Source organism: Lepus europaeus, chromosome 19 (genome assembly GCF_033115175.1).
Source record: "Lepus europaeus isolate LE1 chromosome 19, mLepTim1.pri, whole genome shotgun sequence".
In the NCBI taxonomy this organism is placed as follows: domain Eukaryota; kingdom Metazoa; phylum Chordata; class Mammalia; order Lagomorpha; family Leporidae; genus Lepus; species Lepus europaeus.
Genome location: NC_084845.1, coordinates 58608378 through 58631151, shown reverse-complemented (window position 1 = coordinate 58631151; position 22774 = coordinate 58608378). Strand labels below are relative to the sequence as shown.

At 41.2% G+C, this 22774-nt stretch overlaps 1 protein-coding gene and 1 non-coding gene across 2 annotated transcripts in view; both read right to left on the bottom strand.

Moving 5' to 3' along the window:
- AP1G1 (adaptor related protein complex 1 subunit gamma 1) overlaps positions 1-22774 on the bottom strand; it is a 102735-nt gene that overhangs the window by 24319 nt on the left and 55642 nt on the right. Inside the window, exons 7-15 of the mRNA XM_062177343.1 lie at positions 17094-17189; positions 15932-16012; positions 15645-15743; positions 11641-11696; positions 9801-9914; positions 6070-6210; positions 4996-5050; positions 1612-1734; positions 1346-1435 (exon numbers count right to left, since the gene is read on the bottom strand). Coding sequence (XP_062033327.1) covers positions 1346-1435; positions 1612-1734; positions 4996-5050; positions 6070-6210; positions 9801-9914; positions 11641-11696; positions 15645-15743; positions 15932-16012; positions 17094-17189 — 855 coding nt within the window. The remainder of the gene's footprint in view (positions 1-1345; positions 1436-1611; positions 1735-4995; positions 5051-6069; positions 6211-9800; positions 9915-11640; positions 11697-15644; positions 15744-15931; positions 16013-17093; positions 17190-22774) is intronic.
- LOC133748915 (small nucleolar RNA SNORD71) lies at positions 9137-9222 on the bottom strand. The gene has a single exon (XR_009864521.1). It is a non-coding gene; the product is annotated as a small nucleolar RNA SNORD71 (small nucleolar RNA).

The window sequence follows — 22774 nt, the reverse complement described above, 5'->3', positions numbered from 1 at the left end:
AGAGTGGACAGTGAGAGAGAGAGACAGAGAGAAAGGTCTTCCTTTTGCCGTTGGTTCACCCTCCAATGGCCGCCGCGGCTAGCGCGCTGCGGCCTGCGCACCGCGCTGATCTGATGGCAGGAGCCAGGTGTTTATCCTGGTCTCCCATGGGGTGCAGGGCCCAAGTACTTGGGCCATCCTCCACTGCACTCTCTGGCCACAGCAGAGAGCTGGCCTGGAAGAGGGGCAACCGGGACAGGATCAGTGCCCCGACCGGGACTAGAACCCGGTGTGCCGGCGTCGCAAGGCGGAGGATTAGCCTAGTGAGCCGCGGCGCCGGCCTAGCTACTGTACTTCTGATCCAGCTCCCTGCTGATGAACTTCAGAGATCAGTGGAGGATGGCCCACCTCCTTGGGTGTCTGCACCCATGTGGGAGACTCGGAAAAAGCTCCTGGCCCCTGGCTTCAGACTGGCTCAGGTCCATTGTGGTTATTTGGGGAGCGAACCATCAGATGGAAAATTTGTCTCTCCCTCTCTCACTGTGGCTCTGCCTTTCAAATAAATAAATAAAAGCTTAAAAAAATTATTTTATTTATTTGAAAGAGTTACAGGGGCTGGCACTGTGGCGCAGTAGGTTAAAGCCCTGGCCTGAAGCGCCGGCATCCCATATGGGCGCTGGTTCGAGTCCCGGCTGCTCCTCTTCCCATCCAGCTCTCTGCTATGGCCTGGGAAAGCAGTAGAAGATGGCCCAAGTCCTTGGGCCCCTGCACCCGCTTAGGAGACCTGGAAGAAGCTCCTGGCTCCTGTCTTCGGATCTGCGCAGCTCCGGCTGTTGCGGCCATCTGGGGAATGACTCAGCAGATGGAAGACCTCTCTCTGTCTCTACCTCTCTCTGTAACTCTTTCAAATAAATAAAAATAAATCTTAAAAAAAAAAAAAAGAAAGAAAGAGAGAGTTACAGAGAGAGGTTGCGACAGAGAGGTCTTCCATCTAGTGGTTCACTCCCCAAATGGCCGCAACAGCTGGAGCTGAGCCAATCTGAAGCCAGGAGCCAGGAGCTTTTTCCGAGACTCCCACATGAGTACAGGCACCCAAGGTCTTGGGCCATCCTCCGCTGCTTTCCCAGGCTTATCAGCAGGGAGCTGGATCAGAACTGGAATAGCTGGGACCCAAACTGGCACTCATAAGGGAGGGATGCAGGTACGGCAAGCCAGGGCTTTTAACCTGCACCACAACGCTGGCCCCAAAATAGAGCTTTTTAAAAAAGTTTTCAAGGAACCAACCTTAACTTCCTGCTAAACATTATCCTCCTATAACCAAAAATATTCTTTCTTTTCCTCCTTAACCACGAACAACAAGGGGTACCTGAATAGGTTCTTCCTCTTCACACTGGCCAGACACAAGAAGATCACCATATTCACCTATACACCACGCAGCCACTTGTACCAAAGGTTGCTGTCAAAAGAAAGTCAGCATTTGTCAAAGACTTCAATCTTTACAAAGATATTTAATGCAAATAACTGGCCATCTTATCAAAAAGGTCTAAACAGAGCATACCTAGAGTGCTAACAGTAAGAAACTTAGCAGGGAAATAAAGCAGAAAGAAAAGCAAATACAAATCAAATACTTACTTGAGAATAATCACCAAGAATTGCTTTGTACAAGCGCTGGACAGTATAGGCATGCATCTCCACACTATTGGTTATTAACTGGATCAAATTGGGAACTGCATCATCACGAACATAACTTCCTGCCTAAAAGGAAATGCAGACAGTCACTCTCAAAACACACAGCAATGACAACAATGTTTGCCACTACTGCTATTGTTGCTAGAAAACTACCTCAAAACACCCTCAGAAATAAACTTGGTACTAATTCTCAGGTTCGTAAGTTGCTCAAACTTTAAAGTCTTATTAAATATATTTAGTATTTAAATTTTATCAAAAGTCATATTTCTCCAAATTACAAGTAAACTATAAAGGTTTAAAATGTCAAGAAAAGCCATTTCTACTCAAAACAGATTAAGGCCTAACATCTCAAAAATTTAAGAAGTTTTCACTGGGGAACTAAATTATAAGCCCTCTTTGCTTCCCACAACCCCCAACATTGTTAAAATCATGCAGGCAAACTATGGTAGTCATGTTTCTCTGTGGGATGGAGACATGAAGTACACACAGTTCAAAGGGGCAAATTAATATAAAAGGAACTTAAAAAGTAGTAACTTCTTAAAAACAAGTTTATTTAAAACATCACACCGTCCTTTAAAAATTATTGTTTACAAATATTACAGAACCAACAACACTACTCTCAGAAATGGCACATATTTCTTATTTATTTATCTATGCTTTTCTTTTAACGTGGTCTCCTGAATGTCCTACAAACTAGTGGAGTCTGAAACACTTTCTGCAACCACACAACCTAAAAACAGGCTGCATAAAAGATACAAACAGGGCTGGCACTATAGTATAGTAGGGTAAGCCTCCATCTGTGGCACTAGCACCCCATATCTGGAGACTAAAATGACATATTTCTAAACACACAAGGGTCAAAAGAGACATTACAAGAAAACTATAGACTAACAGATCTCATCAACACAGATACTGAAATCCTCAGCAAAACAGTTAATCAAATCCAACAATGTATAAAAAGAATTATAGAACTGATGATGTGGGATGTTTTCCAGATATAGAGGGCTGATTCAAACATTCAAAAATCAAGTAATATAATCTAACACATCAACAGGCTAAATAAAAAATTCATTTAATCATAATAAGAGAATGTATTCAGTAGGAAAAATAAAAAGCAGAACAACAAAACAAGTCCTTCAATTTTGATAGATGTTTTCCTTCTTTGGGGCCTCACAAAAACTATGAAACTGTATCTTGTCTCATTGTATCTTTTGCCAGAATGCAATTTTCCCAATTATTAATCAAGTTTATTAACTTTTGTTGTAACCTTGAGGCAGACACTTGACCTAGCTGTGAAGATACCACTGGAGATGCCAGTATCACATCCCAGAGTGTCTAGGTTTGAGTCCTGGCTGTTCCTGATTCCATCTTCCTGTTACCATGCACCCTGGGAGGCAGCAGGTGACTGCTCAAGTACCTGGGTCCCTGCCTCCATATGGAGGATCTGACCTTGCAATGGCCCATTCCCAGGCACTGCAGGCATTTGGAGAATAAACCAGTATAGATGGAGTTCTCTCTGTCTCTGTTTTTCAATTAAAAACAATTAGTTCACTGTAAGCAAACTAGAAAACTACTATGTCTCAAATAGAATTCCACAGTAACAAATACATATAAATCATAATTCTGGCCTATAGGTGCTTCATAATTATTTAATCCTCACTTGGAGACTACTAGTTGTTTCCAGTTTTCCCTTATTATAATAAAAACGAGATTGGGATACTTCCATATATACATTTTTGCATCCTTCTATTTTTCTAAGATAAACTTCTAAAAACTTCATTAATGAATCAAAAGGTATGAACAGAATTGCCTGTTCAAATGCCACTTATTTGATTAAAGTATTTGATTTTTCCTACTAATTGTAAATTACTTATAGATTTAAACTACCAATGTCCTGTCATATGTTAACATTATTTTACCCTGGTTGTCACTTGCCCTTTAAATTAGATCTTTTCCTTTTTGCTATGTAAATTTTTAATTTTTATTAAAATGGTCAAATTTCTAAGTATTTTCCTTTAGAGCCACAGTGAGGAACCTTTTTTTCTGGCAAGGGCCATTTGGATATTTATAATATCATTCATGGGCCCTACAAAATTATCAACTTAAAAATCAGCCTGCTATAGATTTACTGAATTTTGAGTCCTGCCCACAGTCATAATGGATGATTTCATGGGACTTATACAGCCCAAGGGCCCCACCCCTACTTTACAGTATTTACTTCATGTGATTAGATATAAATAGCTGTTTCCTTTGTAGGCCATTGTGTACTTTCACTCTTGAGGCTTTAATTCCTTTAAACCAAAAGATATAGAAGCCCCAAAGTTCTGAAAGAACACCAAAGAAGGCATACCTTCTAAACCAGGAATTGTAAATCCTGAATAAATTTAGTCACCTAAGACTCCAGAAAGGTTTTCTATCATATTAAAAATAAAATCAAGCTCCATGCCCTAGATCTAAGAATAATTCAGAAAGTTCACGGAAAACACACATTATCTTTTCAGTGCACTTTCCCACAATCTTTCTTAAGCACCCTTGTAATCTCACCTCTGCTGGTCTCTGACCAAGCCTACCATTCACTGGTTCTCTAGCTTTGCTGACTTCACTTGCCATCATGTTGCTTTCCAAGCAGGCCAAGCCTATTGCTGCTCAGTTCTCTGTACTTCCCTTTGATCTTCCCAGACATTCTGGCTCAGCCTGCTCCACACTTCACTAAGCTACTTAAATATTAACTTCTCTGTGAGAGTTGCTCTGGCTCTACTTCGAATACTTATCAGTTGACACATATCTCAGCCTATCCTGCCAGCATTTCATTCCCTCGTGCTGCTTTAGTTTTTTTGCATAGCATTTATCCCTATCTGCCATTGCATTATAGCAGAGGTTACTTAAAACTTCATGGAAAAATATAATTATAAGTTCTCGGGAAAGATCACATTTTGAATCAAGGGATCTTTCTTTCCCCAAGATGCCAGTTTCTTGAAATAAAGTCTTTCTTCTTGTCTTTTTTTTTTTTTTTTTTTTTTTTTTAAAGTAAGTTCACTTTGGTACAAAAGTATTTTAGAATCATATATGTAAGTGGCTCTTCAGAAAGTTCAGGGAAATGCCTATTATGAAGGAACTATGCATAGAAATCAGTATTTTTTACACCAAAATAAAATTATCTTTTAAAACCGTTGATCCATGAACTTTCTGAAGCACCTTCATATCTTTCCCATGTATTTCCTATCTCCTTGACTGGAATATAAGCTTCATGAAAACAACAGCTTTTGTCTGCCTCATTTATGAGTACATTCCAGCATTTAGGATACGCTGACTGAACAATCTACTTACCGTTGTCAAAACACGCATAATGGTGTCTATGTGCCACCGTTTGGAAGGTGCATACCTGAGAAGACAATGGCACAGGGTGAGAACACTGAAACCAGTAAACTATCCTATACTCAGTGACTCGCCATAGTCCTGTCCTACAGGCTTCTCTCTAGACTCCTTGGTGAAGTGATTATATATGGAAACATTTCACCTTCCAACTTAACAGCCAAAGCCATTTCAAAGGTGATGAAACAATACACAGCCAAACTCGGGGGTTTCACATGTACTGGAACAGCTGAGATGAGGACTGGGAGTTTTTGTCTCCATTCCCTCAGAACACAAATCATGTATTAAGGAAGGGAGAGAAGAAGAGAGAAAAGGGACAGATCCAGACAACAGGACTAGGACCTTATTCCTTTAAATTCAGAGTAGAAGAGGCTGGCGCTGTGGCTCAATTGGTTAATCCTCCGCATGTGGTGCCGGCATCCCATGTGAGCACCAGGTTCTAGTCCCGGTTGCTCTTCTTCCAGTCCAGCTCTCTGCTGTGGCCTGGGAGGGCAGTGGAGGATGGCCCAGACCCTGCACCCGCTTGGGAGACCAGGGCTCCTGGCTTAATATCAGCATAGCTACGGCCATGGAGGCCAATTGGGGGGGAGGGGGTGAACCAACGGAAGGAAGACCTTTCTGTCTCTCTCTCTCACTGTCTATAACTCTACCTGTCAAATTAAAAAAAAATTTTCAAAGTAGAAAGGAGGAGTAGCCATCCAAATGAAATCCTGAGGGGCTTCCTCCAAAAGCTTTGCACAGAATTACAATTCAGATCCTGCAATTTTTTCCATTCTCTTCACAAAAACAATATCACAGTGAAAAGTAAAGAACAAATACAAAAGGAGATTTCATAAAAGCGGGGTTTTTATTGTTTTTTAATAACAAAATTAAATACTAACATAATGGCCTTTCAGAGCTGATAATTGGGAGCTTGAAATAAACGCTCCAAGTTTTAAACTTATTTACACCATTTCCCCCCAAGTTTTAACAATGCTTTCAAAAAGTCCCAAGCATCTCCTATCATGAAAGGTAAAAATAAAATCTTACTTTTCTGCAGCAAGAAAGATTCCAGATGCACAGTCTGCTTTAAATTCTGGCTCACATGAATCCAGAAAATAAAGTAATTCCTTCATCATGCCTCGGATATTATTCCCATTTACTAGGGCAAAACTCAATTCCATTGCACGCCTTACAGAGGAAGGAAAAAAGTTAGGATATTAACAGTGGGAATGAAGCAAAGACCTAGATATGCTCTTTCTGAATACCAAGTACTGGCAGATGTATCAGTGTCCTTATACAATTTTGTGATCTCAATCCTTACATGCAAGACAACCAAGCAGACTTATTCTTATGTAATCAAAATTAGTTTTGAAATTCTGAATCTTCATTCAACACTTTTCTTCTAAACTGCAGTTTTGGTCCAACAGTTTATTCTAAAAAGCTGAAATTTAGCATACTTAAGAAACTCAGAAAGAGAGGCAATAAAATTATTACTCAACAACAGTATCTCTCTGCCTTATTCTTTAAATGTGATCTATTAAGTCACCGTAGTCTCATTACATCCACTTCTGTGCAAAAATGATGCAATACATATATATCTAATGGTAGCAGGAAAATTAGGATAACACAATGAAAGGGAGAATGAGGACCATGGAAAGTAGGGAAAAATGATGAGGGCAAAGAATTTTATAACTGCCTGCCACATTGGGTAAGGCAGGTAAAAATGGATGTATTTAACTTGAAAGGTTACCATATGTATCTTTTCATATTTGATGAATAATTTCAAACATTGTATATTACCTAATTTTCAAAAACACCAATTTAACATGTACAAAATAGTTAGATAACATATAATTAATAAAAACTGAATCCTAGGCCACTGTTATGGCATAGCAGGTTAAACTGCCACCTGTGACATTGGTATCCCATATGAGTGCCAATTCCAGTCCCAGCTGCTGCACTTCTGATCCAGCTACCTGCTAATGCACCTGTAAAAGCAGTGGAAGACAGCCAAAGTGCTTTGGGCCCCTGGCACTCACATGGCAGACATGGAGAGAGCACGAGACTCCTGCATTTGGCCTGGCCCAGCCCGAGTCACTGTGGTCATTTGGGGAGTGAATCAGAAGACAAAAGATCTCTTTTGCTGTCTCTCCCTCTGTCACTCTGCCTTTCAAAACAATAAAATAAATCTTTTTTTTAAAAAAAGGAGACTGAGAGGAGGTCAGAGGCAGTTTTGTAAAAAATAGAAGTAGGGGCTGGCATTATGGTACCACAAGTTAGGCTACCTCCTACAACACTAGCACCCAACATGAGCGCCGGTTCTTGTATCCACTGCTCCAAAGCTGATCCAGCTCCTTGCTGATGCTCCTGGAAAAGCAGCAGTAGATGGCCCTGGTCAATGGGCCTCTGTCATTCACATCAAAGACCAAGATGGAGTTCCAGGCTTCTGACTTCAGCACAGCTCAGCCCCAGCCATTGAAGCCATTTGGGGAGTAGACCAGCACGTATCTCTCTATCTACCCCCTGCCTCTCTTCCCTGTCAAATAAATAAAATCTTCAAAAGCATATAAATTTTTGAAGATTTATTTATTTATTTGAGTGGCAGAATTATAGAGAGAGTCAGAGAGAGACAGAGGGAAAGGTCTTCCATCTTCTGGTGTGCTTCCCCAAATGGCCACAACGGCCAGAGCAGGGCTGATCCAAAGCAAGGAACCAGAAGCTTCTTCCAGTTCTCCAACATGGGTGCAGGGACTATGTGGGCCATTTTCCACTGCTTTTCCAGGCCATAGACAGAGAGCTAGATCCAAAGAAGAGCAGCCAGGACACAAACCGGTGACCACATAGGATGCTGGCACTGCAGGCGGAGGCTTACCTGCTATGCCATAGTGCTAACCTCCCAAAAAAATTTAAAAAGCAGTAATATCAATAATTATAAATTCAATCCTCAGAGAAATATAGAAATTACTACTCTTATGCAATGCATTGGAACTTTATATATATATACACACACTTATTAATTCAGTTAATCCTGCATAATCCTCTCAAGTGGATGCTCTTCCACCTATATTTTACAAGTAAGGCAGTCAAAGGTTAGACAATTTGACCCAGTCTATTAAAAGTAGAGCCAGCTTTTGAAATAAGGCAGCCTGGCTCCAGTATCTGAGCTTGTACTATTATATATCTTGTCAAGGAGCCACAGATTTTACTTTTGAATTTCAGCACACTAATGAACTGTAGAGAAACAAGTCTAATTTCTATTCCTAGGAATGTGCCATATAAACATTAAGATTTAGAGTAGGGCATAGGATCTCTTTAGGATTATACATTAACTAATCTGTAAACTAAGGATCAAAGCAATTGCTTAGTCTCTCTCATTGGGTTGCTCTGACAACCAAGAGGGTACTCCAAAAAGCCTTAGCAAAAGGACCACATAAAAGTTAGTATCACAGGGCTGGTGATATGGCAAAATGGGTTAACCTACCATCTGGACACTCATATCCCATATCAAAGTGTCAGTTATGAGTCCCAGCTGGAAGGCTCCCCATCCAGCTCCCTGTGTCTGGAAAAGCAACAGGAGATGGTCCAAGTGTTCCTGTCCCTGTCACCCATGTGGGAGACCCAGATGGAGTTCCAAGCTTCCAGCCTCAGCCTGGCCCAGTCACAATCGTTGCAGCCAAGTGGAAAGTGAATCAGCAGATGGAAGATCTCTCTCTCTCTCTCCCCATGTGTCTCTCCCTCTCAAATACAAATAAATTTTTTTTAAAGCTAGTGTTACTGAGTCTAGGCCCTAGCTTTAGATTGCCCACACACTTAGTATCTGTTCTGTGAGGAAAACAAATATCATTATCAACAAATGTTTGCTAACTGAATGGTCATGAAGAAACAATCTTAAATCTACTTTGTTCCAATAGCTACACACAACCAAAAGCTTATTGAGGCCAAACTATAGCTAGGTTTTATAAACATCTATAGTTCTTCTAAGAGGAAACTCCATCTAGAGAAGAGACTTATTCCTTCTGAAGGTGCTACCAGCTGCTTAATAGTTTTTCCTAGTTGCAATGCTCTAAGAAACTTGGCTTCCTCCAGTATCCTGGGGCTTAAGCACTGTGAAAACTGTGTGCTGTCAGCAATGTGAGTTTCAGCATTGTGATAAGACACTTAGCCGATGGATCACTCCATATTTTCATCCTCCAACACACAGAGCACAGTACTTTTAATAAATAAAATTCCGTCCACCTTGTCTATACCTGTTATATTAATCAAAGAACCAAGGAATAGAGGCCAGCATCGAGTGTAGCATAATGGTTTAAAACAACACTTGAGATGCAGGCATCCCATAGAGCACCAGTTCAAATCCCTGTTGCTCCAATTCCAATCCAGCTCCCTGGTACTGAGCCTGGGAAAGCAGCAGAAGATGGTCTAAGTACTTGGTCCCCTGCCACCCACATGGAAAATCTCAAAGAAGACCCTGGATCCCGGCTTAGGCCTGACAACAGCCCCACCCATTGTGGCCATTTGGGAAGTGAATGAGCAGATGGACGATCTCTCCCTCTGTCTCAAGTAATTCTTTAAAAAACAAATAAACCAAGGGCAACTTCAATGTACACTTATTTCTTATTGGACTCCTTCACTGACCTAAACCTCTCCCTGTTAACTACTAAAAAAAGGATTCATTCATCAGAGTTCATTTATGAATGCAAAGTATCAAGTAGGAGAAAAGAGAACTATCAATGACCATTCAACAAAAACACTATACTGACAAAGATTTTGTCTGTTACCGTTTTATTGAGACATCCAAATCTTTTAAACAGTCCACAATTGTGCTCCTGTGCCTCTGCACTGCATTATGATCTGTTTGCACAGTCTTCAACAATGATGTCAGAGCTACGTATCTGGATGAAGCAGAGTTACAAAATAACACTTAAAATGTAACACTTAGGATAGTTTTACCCTTCATAAATAATGAAAACAAGCATGTCTAATGGCCAAGGGAAAGTATACGGTTTTAAATATTTAAAAGCAAAGAGAGAGGTAGTACATGCAAAGGTAACATTTTGAAGACACAAGAGACCACATAATCTCAAGTAGTCACAATTAGAAGCTTTGGATTTCTATTTGCATTCAGTCAAGCCCACTTAAACCTCTAAAAACTGATTCAATTATTTCAAAATCTTTCAGTACTAGGACAAAATAAAAATTAAACATGCCTTTTCAAGCTGCCTTAGTCTCAGAATGTGACATGAAATTATTTTACCACCCGTTTTTCTCTGCTTTGATACTGGTATCAAAATTGCCTCTGTAAAAATTTTAGTTTAAAACCCTAGTGTTTAAAAAATCTTTGGGAAAAACATAATTCAGCATGCCAACAAGGATTATTTCTACATCTTTTCATTATCAACATAAGAAAGAAAAAACTGTCCTGATTAAGAAAAAAAAAAAAAAAAAGGCAAGCAGGAATATAACAAAATACTACTGATCAATACATCTACTTAAAAAAAAACCTGGCTGGAATTCTCAAAAACATTCCAGATTTGCTACCTGAAATGTTACATTTTTCTTCTTAATTTAGAGCGGGGGTCAACAAACTACCACCCCCACTACAAAATCCAGCCCTCCGTTGTTCTGTAAATCAATCTTTGTTGAATACAATCATGTTCAGCATTTACATATTGTCTATGATGATTTCATAAGTAGCTGCTTTAGAGACCCTGTGGCCTCTATAAAACATTTACCATTTATCCCTTTACAGAAAAATATGCTGACTCCTGATTTACAATATAAATAGGAGAGAAAATTAAGCCACGAAGAAGACCCTCTAATTTATTTATAAAATAGTTTTAAGAATAGACAAAAAAATTCCCAGTTGAAGATGAGTTTCTGGCACAATGAATAAGATGCCACCTGGATGGGCTGGCGCCGTGGCTCACTTGGTTAATCCTCTGCCTGTGGCGCCGGCATCCCATATGGGCACCGGGTTCTAGTCCCGGTTGTTCCTCTTCCAGTCCAGCTCTCTGCTGTGGCCTGGGAGGGCAGTGGAGGATGGACCAAGTCCTTGGGCCTCGGCACCTGCATGGGAGACCAGGAAGAAGCACCTGGCTCCTGGCTTCAGATCAGCGCAGCGCCGGCCATGGCGGCCATTGGGGGAGTGAACCAGCAGAAGGAAGACCTTTCTCTCTGTCTCTCTCTCTCTCTCTCACTGTCTAGAACTCTACCTGTCAAATAAATAAATTTTTTTTTTTAAATGCCACCTGGAGTGCCCACATCTCATACTGCAGAGCCTGGTTCAAGTGCCAGCTCCACTCCTGACTCAAATTCCTTTAATGCACACCCTGGCAAGGCTGCAGATGATGGTCCAAGCACGTGGGTCCCTGCCACCCATGTGGGAGACCTGGTTGGAGCTCTAGGCTCCTGACTCTAGCCTGGCCTAGCCCTGGCTAAAATGGGCATTTGTGAAGTGCACTGTCAGATAGAAGATATCTGTCTCTGATTTTCAAATAAAAAAATTAAAATGAAAAAGTTCTAGATAAGTCACTTAGTACAAGTGCAAACTTAAGCAAAAACCACTCGAAAATATTAAGTTTCAACACCTAAGATATCAGCAATTTTCAGTTGACATACCTAATATTCTTGTCATTGTTCAGTAAGAAACGACCCAGGATATTAATGGCTAGAACCTAAAGAAAAATAGCATAGGTTAAAAATCTAGGAATAGTAAATATTTTTATCATTTCTTGTCATTGGTCATTTCCTAGCTTCTAACAGCTGTAAATTATTTAAAGGCAATAACTGATAGACTGCAATCAAAAAAGAAAAAATTCTAAAATATCTAAATGAAACTCTTAAAAACATATTCTTTGTCAATAGTAATTACAAGATTATGTTTGGAGGTTTAGATATTAGTGGGAGAAGAAAACTGTTACTCCAGGTTCTAGTACTGGTTGGGGCCCCGGTTCTGTTCCAGTTGCTCCTCTTCCAGTCCAGCTCTCTGCTGTGGCCTGGCCCAAGAGGGTAGTGGAGGATGGCCCAAGTGCTTGGGCCCTGTACCCACACAGGAGACCAGGAGGAAGCACCTGGCTCCTGGCTTTGGATTGGCGCAAGCGCCAGCCGTGGCAACCATTTGGGGGGTGAACCAATGGAAGGAAGACCTTTTTCTCTCTCTCTCACTAACTCTGCCTGTCAAAAAAAAATTATATATATATATATATATATATGTATATATGTATATATATATATCCTATGCTTCAATAATTCCACTTCTCAGAATTCATCTCGCAAATATAATCATATAACACTTCCTGCAAGTTACAAGTGATAGAATACATCTTAAATATCCATTAAAGCAAATTTGCAAAATATACTACAGTATAGCCATATAAGAGAGCATTATATAGTCATTAAAAATGCATTCTGACTTATGGAACAAAATGGATGAGTCCTGAATACATTAGGCTAAATGAAGACAGAAATGGAAAGATAAATACTCCACTTGTAAGAGGAGGAGGTACTGTGACACGTGAAATGTATGTTTGGTCTTTATTGGTGTTTCTTGGCACACGCTTCTAAACCCCTTGAAATTTTCTGAGTAATAGCAGCCATCCTTGCCCTGTGCACCTCCTCCCACGTGGCTATTCATATAAACACTCTGTAACATCCTTTACAGCGATCTGGTAAATGTAAGTAGAGCATTTCCCTAACTTTGAGGCACTCCAGAAAATTAACCAAATATAAGGAGAAAGTTACGGGAATCAGATTTATAAGCAAGTCAATCAAACCAGTGTTTGGGAATGACATCTGAAGTAGGGGCAGTCTTGTGGGACTAAGCCCTCAATCTGTGGTACCAGGCACTAACTCCAGGTAGGCAGTGTCAAAACAGAATTAAATTCAAGAACACCTAGCTGCCATCTGCCCGAAAATTGTTTGGTGTGCACCCATACAGGTGGTGTCAGAAGTTAGGTGCTGAATGACTATGTGAGAATAGGGAAAACATTTTGGTATTTGAGGTGTTTTTGTTTTTCTATATATCTCTTCAGAGGTACTTAAGAGGAGTCAAATTCATGGCAAAAACAGAATGGTGGTTGCTAAGGACTAGGAGTGTTGGGGAAAAGGGAATTACTGTTCAATGGATATGAAGTATCCATTATAAGAAAAAGTCATACTTCGTTCTTCTCGTTCTTATTAATTCGTTTATTTATTAGTATTAGAATTGCAAATTCATAGCCTCATAAAAAATTACCAACTGGAACACAGTGTTTGTATATAGTTAATTTATCTTTGTTTAGTATTATAGTATCCAAATAACTGTAGTAACTTAGATGTTTTCCATTCTCTAGCTTTCCTGAAAATGGAAACATAATATATATTGTTTTGTACTTTACTTTGTTCACCTAAAATTGTCTTGGCACTAGTTCCATATTCATATAGATACCAGTTTCATTTTTTTCTTAATTGTGACAAAGCATGCACTATAGAAAATTACTCCTATAACCATTTGTAAGTGTGGAGTTCAATGGCATTAATATATTCACATGTTGTGTAAACAGTACCAGCATTTATTTCCAACTTTTTTGTCTTCACAAACTTCGTTTTCTGGCAGATGGCAGCTAGGTGATCTTGAATTTAATTCTGTTTTGACACTGCCTACCTGGAGTTAATTAATTAGTTCCAATTAATTAATAAGGGAAAAAATAAGGGGAAAAGATTATCATTAGAACACCATCCTAATAATTATTGTAGACAAATTTCTCTGGTGGGCTAATTCTCAGAAGAGCAGCCGGCATCATGATACAAGTAGTTAAGCCATTGCTTGCACTGCCAGTATCCACATGGAAACACCAGTTCAAGTCCTGGCTATGAGGCTTCCAATCCAGATTCTTGGTAATGCACCTGGGAAGGCAGCAGAGGATGGCCCAAGTACATGGATCCTTGGCACCTAGATTGGAGTCCAGGATAGAGTTCAATTTGGTTTCAATCTGGTCCAGACCTGGCTGTTGTGGCCACTTGGTGAGTAAGTCAGTGAATGAATGTGTATGTGTCTCTCTCTCTGTCACTCCACCTTACAAAAAAATAAATACACCTTAAAAAAAAAAAAAGTCTCAGGAGAACAGGTACTTACCTAATCTCAAAGTGTCACCCACAAAATATTTTAATTACAAGGCAAAAACAATAACTTTACAGTACAGAGATCAGCAGACATAAACTTTTCTTTTTTTTTTTTTTTTTTTACTTTTTGACAGGCAGAGTGGACAGTGAGAGAGAGAGAGACAGAGAGAAAGGTCTTCCTTTTGCCGTTGGTTCACCCTTCAATGGCCGCCGCGGCTGGCGCGCTGCGGCCGGCGCACCGTGCTGTTCTGAAGGCAGGAGCCAGGTGCTTCTCCTGGTCTCCCATGGGGTGCAGGGCCCAAGGACTTGGGCCATCCTCCACTGCACTCCCTGGCCACAGCAGAGAGCTGGCCTCGAAGAGGGGCAACCGGGATAGAATCCAGCGCCCCAACTGGGACTAGAACCTGGTGTGCCGGCGCCGCTAGGCGGAGGATTAGCCTGTTGAGCCACGGCGCCGGCCAGCAGACATAAACTTTACCAAATGATCAAGGTTAACATCACCAGTAGAGACAATAGCATGTACCTCCCAGTTGTAACAAACTAAGAAGGGCACATCACTTCTGCAGTTTTGCCAAAACAGCATAACCACATTCTATAAAATTCTGAGAAAATATGAGAGTCAAACTGAGGTACACCCTACAAAAAGAATTGATCAGTACTCTTTTTTTTTTTTTTTTTTTTGACAGGCAGAGTGGACAGTGAGAGAGAGACAGAGAGAAAGGTCTTCCTTTGCCATTGGTTCACCCTCCAATGGCCACCGTGGCCAGCGCGCTGCGGCCGGCGCACCACGCTGATCCAAAGCCAGGAGCCAGGCGCTTCTCCTGGTCTCCCATGCAGGTGCAGGGCCCAAGCACTTGGGCCATCCTCCACTGCCTTCCCGGGCCATAGCAGAGAGCTGGCCTGGAAGAGGGGCAACCAGGATAGAATCCGGCGCCCCAACCGGGACTAGAACCCGGTGTGTTGGCGCCGCAAGGCGTGGATTAGCCTGTTAAGCCACAGCGCCAGCCACCGCTCCACTTCTGATCCAGCTCTCTGCTAATGCACCTGGGAAAGCAGCAGAAGATGGCCCAGGTACTTGGTTGGGTCCCTGCAATCCACGTGGGAGACTTAGATGAAGCTCCTGGTTACTGGCTTTGGCCTGGCCTAGCCATGGCCATTGCAGCCATTTGGAAAGTGAACCAGCAAATGGAAGATAGCCCACTCTCTCTTTCTCTCTCTCTGTCTCTCTGTAACTCTGCCTTTAAAATAAATAAAATATATCTTAAAAAAAAAAAGTTTCCTTGATTCAACAGTATCTATATAATTAACTACAGCTAAGCTCTTTGAAACTTTTTAATAATTATTGTTAAATCTTCAATGGGAGGCAATAATACTCAAATACCAAACATACAGCATTACGCATTTTCCATCATTCCTTCCTAAAGTCAGGTTCCAAATGAAATCCCATTTCAAAGTATTATAGTTCAAATCGATCAAAATAAATAAAAAGTTTAGGGGAAAAAAAGATTTAAAAAAAGACTTACTCGCAGTCCACTCTCTGACTTGATATCCATGATAGTCAAAACTGTTTCATAGAGAATAGCATTTCCTACATTCTTACTCGTCTCTGTATTAGTGGCAACCTGAAGAGACACATGGAGCAGTACATTAAGTGATAAAACAATGCTGTCAGAAATATCAAGAGGTAATGAGATATATTATGATTATAACCACCAACAGAGAAATATAAAAACAGCTCCAAATAGTAGCAATCATCAAACTACTCCCTATTAAATTCAAATTTAATATAATGTAAGTTAGATCTACTCACCTGTGCTAATATATCATTCATAGCTTCACTTGAGTCATCATCATTTCGTCCTAAAATTCTTAATAACCGCAAAATTCGTACCTAAAATGCGAAATGTGAGGTATCAACAAACTATGTTTGCACAAAGAAATCTCACTTAGTACAAAATCCAAATCTGAGATCCCATCAGATATGGTCAAAATTAGAAGAATTCTCAACATTCTCTTTAGAGAAACTACATATGCTTCTATATCTTACGAAGTTATTATGCAACCTAGACTTCACTCCACAGCTAAAGAATATCACCACCTGAAAGTTGTATTGTTCCAAGTGTCCAAGTAGCATATTTTTTAAAAAATTTATTTGACAGGTAGAGTTAAACAGTGAGAGAGAGAGAGACAGAGAGAAAGGTCTTCCTTCTGCTGGTTCACTCCCCAAATGGCCGCTACAGCCGGCACTGCGCCAATCTGAAGCCAGGAGCCAGGTGCTTCTTCCTGCTCTCCCATGTGTGTGCAGGGCCCAAGCACTTGGGCCATCCTCCACTGCCCTCTTGGGCCAGGCTACAGCAGAGAGCTAGAGTGGAAGAGGAGCAACTGGGACTAGAACCCAGTGCCCATACTGGATGCCGGCATTGCAGGTAGGGGATTAACCAACTTAGCCATGGTGCCAGTCCAAGTAGCATATTAAAACTTTAATTTCTGGGGCTGGCGCTTTGGTGTAGCAGGTAAAGCCACCACCTGAACTGCCAGTATCCCATTTGGGCGCCAGTTCAAGTCCCGGCTGCTCCACTTCCGATCCAGCTCTCTGCTATGACCTGGGAAAGCAGTAGACCCACATGGGAGACCTGGAAGAAGCTTCTGGCTCCTGTCTTTGGATAGCCACAGCTCTGGCCAACTGGGGAGTGAACCAGTGGATGGAAGATCAATCCATCCATCTCTCTCTCTCTCTCTCTCTCTCTCTATCTGCCTCTCTTCCTGTGTAACTCTGACTTTCAAGTAAATATTAAAAATATAATTTCACTATCTTAATCTAATAAAATATAGAATTGTACACCTACTCATTTAGTAATGTAATTAATCTGACTACCACAATTCTACCAAATACAAACCTAAGAGACAGGAAATGGTCTGTTCCTTTGGTATTAACTTCACATTATATTTATTCAAAATTTTTTCAACCTCACCTGCAAAAAGGGGTCACTGATACCAGAAACATCATGTTCTGGTGAATATCCGGACATAATGAGGTTCTTGAGAATACGAACTAATTGGGGCACAAGCTGCAGGGAAAAAAGAGGCACCAAAAAAAGTGAATATCAAGGAATATCTCATGAATAAATAAGTCTTTTTGTTTAGAATAAGGGTACAAGGATCTGAGTTCAAGCAAATTCTACTGATAAAAATATAACAGTATACTGTAGGTGTCTGATAAATATAACTGGAAGTACTTAGGCCAAAAACACAAGAAGTATCTATTTTATCTGAAAACAAACAAACCAGACTTCTTTACTGTGAAATTATATATGCAAAGTTATTACAAACAACAGTAGCCCAGAAAGCCTATGGAACTCATGGAAAGCAGATGCCTACTAAGAATACTGCATTTCTACTTCTGTAGAACTTGACACAATAAGGTGGCAAAAACATTTAAACCCTTGAAAATGTATCACAGCAAAATATAACTGATGACACATTAAAATAATAGCTTTAAGGCATACCAACTCAAACAGAACAAATTTCTATCCTCTACAGGTACAGTTATATTCTTCAACGAACAGAGAACACCAAAGCCAACAGCATTAACCAAATGGAAAAGACACATGAAGAAAAAAAATGGTATCTTTCATCTTAAGAAGATACAGGCCATGAATAATTTCCTCACCCAATTCTTAACTCATCTGCAATAATTTTTATTTAACTTCAGAATTAGTTACATACACAGCTTTATAGCCTGTTTTCTTGTCTGAATTTGCCAATGAAATTATACCTGCCTTATGGTCAGGAATTCTCTTCTTAACCTTTCTTTACTTTGTCCACTAAAGTCATAACACATAATAGAGGCAATTTTACTGCCAACGAGAACTTAGAGACACTTTAAATATCAGCACTCATTTCTTTTCTTTTGGTCAATTACTTGATGCTAAAACCCTACTCCAAAATGTTTGTCACTATAGAAATTTTGCCAGTCACCAATTAAAAACTCAATTTAGCTGAAAACAAACAAACAAACAAAAAAAAAAACAAGACAAACAAAAAAACTGTGCTGACCTAAAATTAAGTAAAGAAATGCCAACAGTGAACTGCATTGCCTCTCTTTTTTGGGTAACCTGAAAAGACCCAACTCGGTTACAATTCAATTATATTTTCCCACTGTATTTAGCTTCTGTCCTTTTCTAACTCCCAAGCTTAAAAGAGGATGAAGCTGAAATGAAAAGCCAAGCTATACCCAAGGCATGCCTGCAAAACACCAAGATCACTTCCAGATACATGAGAACACAATCTATGAGTTTAAGTAAGTTCGGTGGTGATACTTCAAAATTAAATGACTCATTAGTCACTCAAACAAAAATCTAATTTGGATAACTCCAAGAATAAGACAAATTAGAGGCACAAAAATCTGTAAATTCTAACAAAATTCTTATTAAATCTGTCAACCATGGGCAACTTACACTAGAGGTAAGAATATTATTTTTAAAACTGCTTTAAATGTTGTAATAACATCCAGACTATCTAGTTATCAAGTTCTGTGCAAAAAACAACTCACCTCACATACTTCTCAATGGTCTGCTTTTTTGTGCTACATATAACCCTAATTGTTTTGTAAATCTGGTTTATTTCTTGGAGAAGTTCTTTATTCCCTGGGATACTAAATTCAAGAATTCTTTTATTCACTGTCCAAAGGTTAGCACATCACATAAGATTACCCAGGGACAGAAAGCACAAATATCTAAGTGTTCATCATACAAATTCTTGGTCTCAGCTTAATTTTTAGACAAAAATGCAAGATACTAAACTGATGACAGGACAAACAAAATAAGATGACACAGGGAAAGACTGCAGCCATGAAAATCAGTTGGTGCCCACCTACTCTACCTCAAAATATTCCAAAACTTCCAGGCAAGATTAGGCCCAAGGAAGGGAGAAATAAAAGTTCTAAGTTTGAATTGAAGCTCAGATGAATGTAAGAAGCCTTTTAAAGTATGGGGTTACCCAGATATGGCTCTAAAATACCTACTTCAAAAAGCAGTGTTTTGTATCAAGGCTCCAGAATGATCTAGAATTGCCATCACCAAAGATACTGGTAAACTGCTCAAGGTTTCTCAAGTGAAGATACAGGAAAGGCAGAAAGTACGGTTACAATTCAGGCTGCAACTGAAATTCAAGGCTGACTTTGGAGTCATAAGTTTTAAGTGACAAGACAAAAAACTGGACTAAGAAGTTAGACAAAAATGCTCCAGTAAGTAACTCACAGTATTAAGCAAAGCTCCAGCATTAGTATATTTTAAAAGCCACATTTGTGGATGGATAAACAAAAGCTACTAAGGACCTAAGGCCAGCATGCACCATCTAAAAGAGGGTTAATTCTTACCTTTTCATTCTAACATACAGCAGGTTTCCAAACAGACAACAGGAACAAAACATACAAAGCAAGCATTAGGGACAAATACGGGTCTCATACTATCTTACAATAATTTAATCAAGACAAGAACATCTAAGGGGGAAAGGCCAAAAAAAAAAAAAAAAAAAAAAAAAAAAAACCTGCTGGTAAAGCATATTTCATCTAAAATACAAAGTAAGCCCTATTTGTGAGGTAATTAGCATACTATAAAAATAATTAAATGTGGGCCCAAAGTCCTGGCATAGTGGGTTAAGCTGTTGCCAGTGATGTCAGCATCCCTTATGCGCACTGCCTCAAGTACTGACTGCTCCACTTCCAATCCAGCTCCCTGCTAACACGCCCTGGAAGGCAGTGGAAGGATGGCCCAAATACTTGGGCCCCTGCACCCACATGGGAACCCAGAAGAAGATCCTACTCCTGGCTTCAGCCTGACTCAGTCCTGGCTGCTGAGACCATTTCGATGGAAGATCTCTCTGTGTCTCTCCCTCGCTCTCTGTAACTCTGTGTTTCAACTAAATAAAATAAATCTTGAAAAAAATTGGCCGGTGCCGTGGCTTAACAGGCTAATCTTTTGCCTCGCGGCGCTGGCACACCGGGTTCTAGTCCCGGTCGGGGCGCCGGATTCTATCCCAGTTGCCCCTCTTCCAGGCCAGCTCTCTGCTATGGCCTGGGAAGGCAGTGGAGGAAGGCCCAAGTGCTTGGGCCCTGCACCCGCATGGGAGACCAGGAGAAGCACCTGGCTCCTGGCTTCGGATCAGCAAGATGCGCCGGCCGCAGTGGCCATTGGAGAGTGAACCAACAGCAAAAAGGAAGACCTTCCTCTGTGTCTCTTTCTCACTATCCACTCTGCCTGTCAAAAAAAAATAATAATAAATAAATAATAAAATAATTAAATGCATTTAACTACTCAAAGAACAGTCTTTCTCCCAGTTCTCCTTACTACTGCCTTCTTCTTTTTTTTTTTTTTTTTTTTTTTGACAGGCAGAGTGGACAGAGAGAGAAAGAAAGGTCTTCCTTTTTGCCATTGGTTCACCCTCCAATGGCTGCTGCGGCCGGCGCATCTCGCTGATCCGAAGCCAGGAGCCAGGTGTTTCTCCTGGTCTCCCATGCGGGTGCAGGGCCCAAGCATTTGGGCCATCCTTCACTGCCTTCCTGGGCCATAGCAGAGAGCTGGCCTGGAAGAGGGGCAACCGGGATAGAATCCGGCGCCCCAACTGGGACTAGAACCCGATGTGTCGGCGCCGCAAGGCGGAGGATTAGCCTATTAAGCCACGGCGCCGGCCATTACTGCCTTCTAAAAGAGGAAAAACAGAAATATCCACTTAAAAACACTAGTAAAGGGGCTGGCGTTGTGGCATAGTGGGTTAAGCCGTTGTCAGCGATGCCGGCATCCCATATGGGCGCTGGTTCAAGTCCTGGCTGCTCCACTTTCTACCCAGCTCCCTGCTAATGAGCCTGTGAAAGCAGTGGATGAATGGGCCCCTGCACCCACATGGGAAACCTGGAAGAAGCTCCTGGCTTTAGCCTGGTCCAGCTCTGGTCATTGTGGCCATTTGGGGAATGAACCAGCAGATGGAATATCTCTTTCTGTGTCTCTTTCTCTAACTCTGCCTTTCAAAAAAATAAATAAATCTTTTTAAACACACACACACACACACACACACACACTAGGTAAAAGGAAGGAGGCAAAGAGTCAGAGGTGTGTCAAAGAGGGTTGCGCCTCACACCAGCAACCCATATTGGAGTCCTGGTTGCTCCACTTCAGATCCAGATCCCTGCTAATGTGCCTGGGAAGGCAGCAGAAGACGGCTCAAATGCTTGGGCTTCTGCCACCCATTTGGGAGACCTAGATGGAGTTCCAGACTCCTAGACAATCTGGCTCAACCCTGATCAGAATGAACCAGCCAATGAAGATCTCTCTCTCTCTCTCCCTCACCCTGTCACTCTGTTTTTCAAATAACTAAACAATTTTTAAAATTAAAATAAATTTTAAAAATTTTTTGAAAGGGAGATGAGGAGACTGAAGAAAGTTACGACTTCCATCTTAGGAGTCAACGGACCAAAGTGAACAATAGGATAAAAGTAAAATAAAACAAATTTCAGTTTTCAATTTTCCTCTTTAAAAAAGAAAAAATAGGGCCGGCGCCGCGGCTCACTAGGCTAATCCTCTGCCTTGTGGCGCCAGCACACCGGGTTCTAGTCCTGGTCGGGGCACTGGATTCTGTCCCGGCTGCTTCTCTTCCAGGGCAGCTCTCTGCTGTGGCCAGGGAGTGTAGTGGAGGATGGCCCAAGTGCTTGGGCCCTGCACCCGCATGGGAGACCAGGAGAAGCACCTGGCTCCTGCCTTTGGATCAACGTGGTGCGCCGGCCGCAGCACGGCGGCCATTGGAGGGTGAACCAACGGCAAAAAGGAAGACCTTTCTCTCTGTCTCTCTCTCTCACTATCCACTCTGCCTGTAAAAAATAATAATAATAATAATGGGGCCAGCACTGTGGCACAGCAGGTTAAGCCACTGCCTGTGATGCTGGCATCCCATGTGGGCACCAGTTCAAGTCCCAGCTGCTCTGCATCTGATCCAGCTCTCTGCTATGGTTTGGGAAAGCAGAAGATGGCCCAGGTCCTTGGGCCCCAGCACCCACTTGGGAGACCCAGAGAAAGTTCCTGGCTCCTGGTTTTGGCTCTGGCCATTGTGGCCATCTGGGGAATGAACCAGCGGAAGGAAGACCTCTCTCTCTCTCTCTGCTTCTCTGTAGCTCTGCCTTTCAAATAAATAAATCTTAAAAAATAAATAAATAAAAAGAAAAAAATGGGGCTGGCACTGTGGCACAGTGGGTTAAGCTGCTGCCTGTGGCATCAGCATCCCATATGATCACCTGTTCGAGTCCATTTCTGATCCAGCCCCGTTATAATACACCTGGGAAAAGCAGCAGAATATGGTCCAAGTGCTTGGGACCCTGCATCTATGTGGGAGACCCAAAAGCTCTTGGCTTTGGACTGGCCCAGGTCTGGCCGTTGATGCCATTTGGGGAGCAAACTAGTGGATGGAAGACCGATCTACACACACACACACACACACACCCCTCTCCCCCACCCAACCCTGCTGCTGCCATTTGGGGAGTGAACCAGTGGATGGAGGACCTCTCTCTCTCTCTGTTACTCCACCTTTCAAATAAATTATCTTAAAAAAAAAAAAAAAAGTTACCTGCTTAAAAAAAACAAAAAGGGTCTTATTTGTAATTTGATCT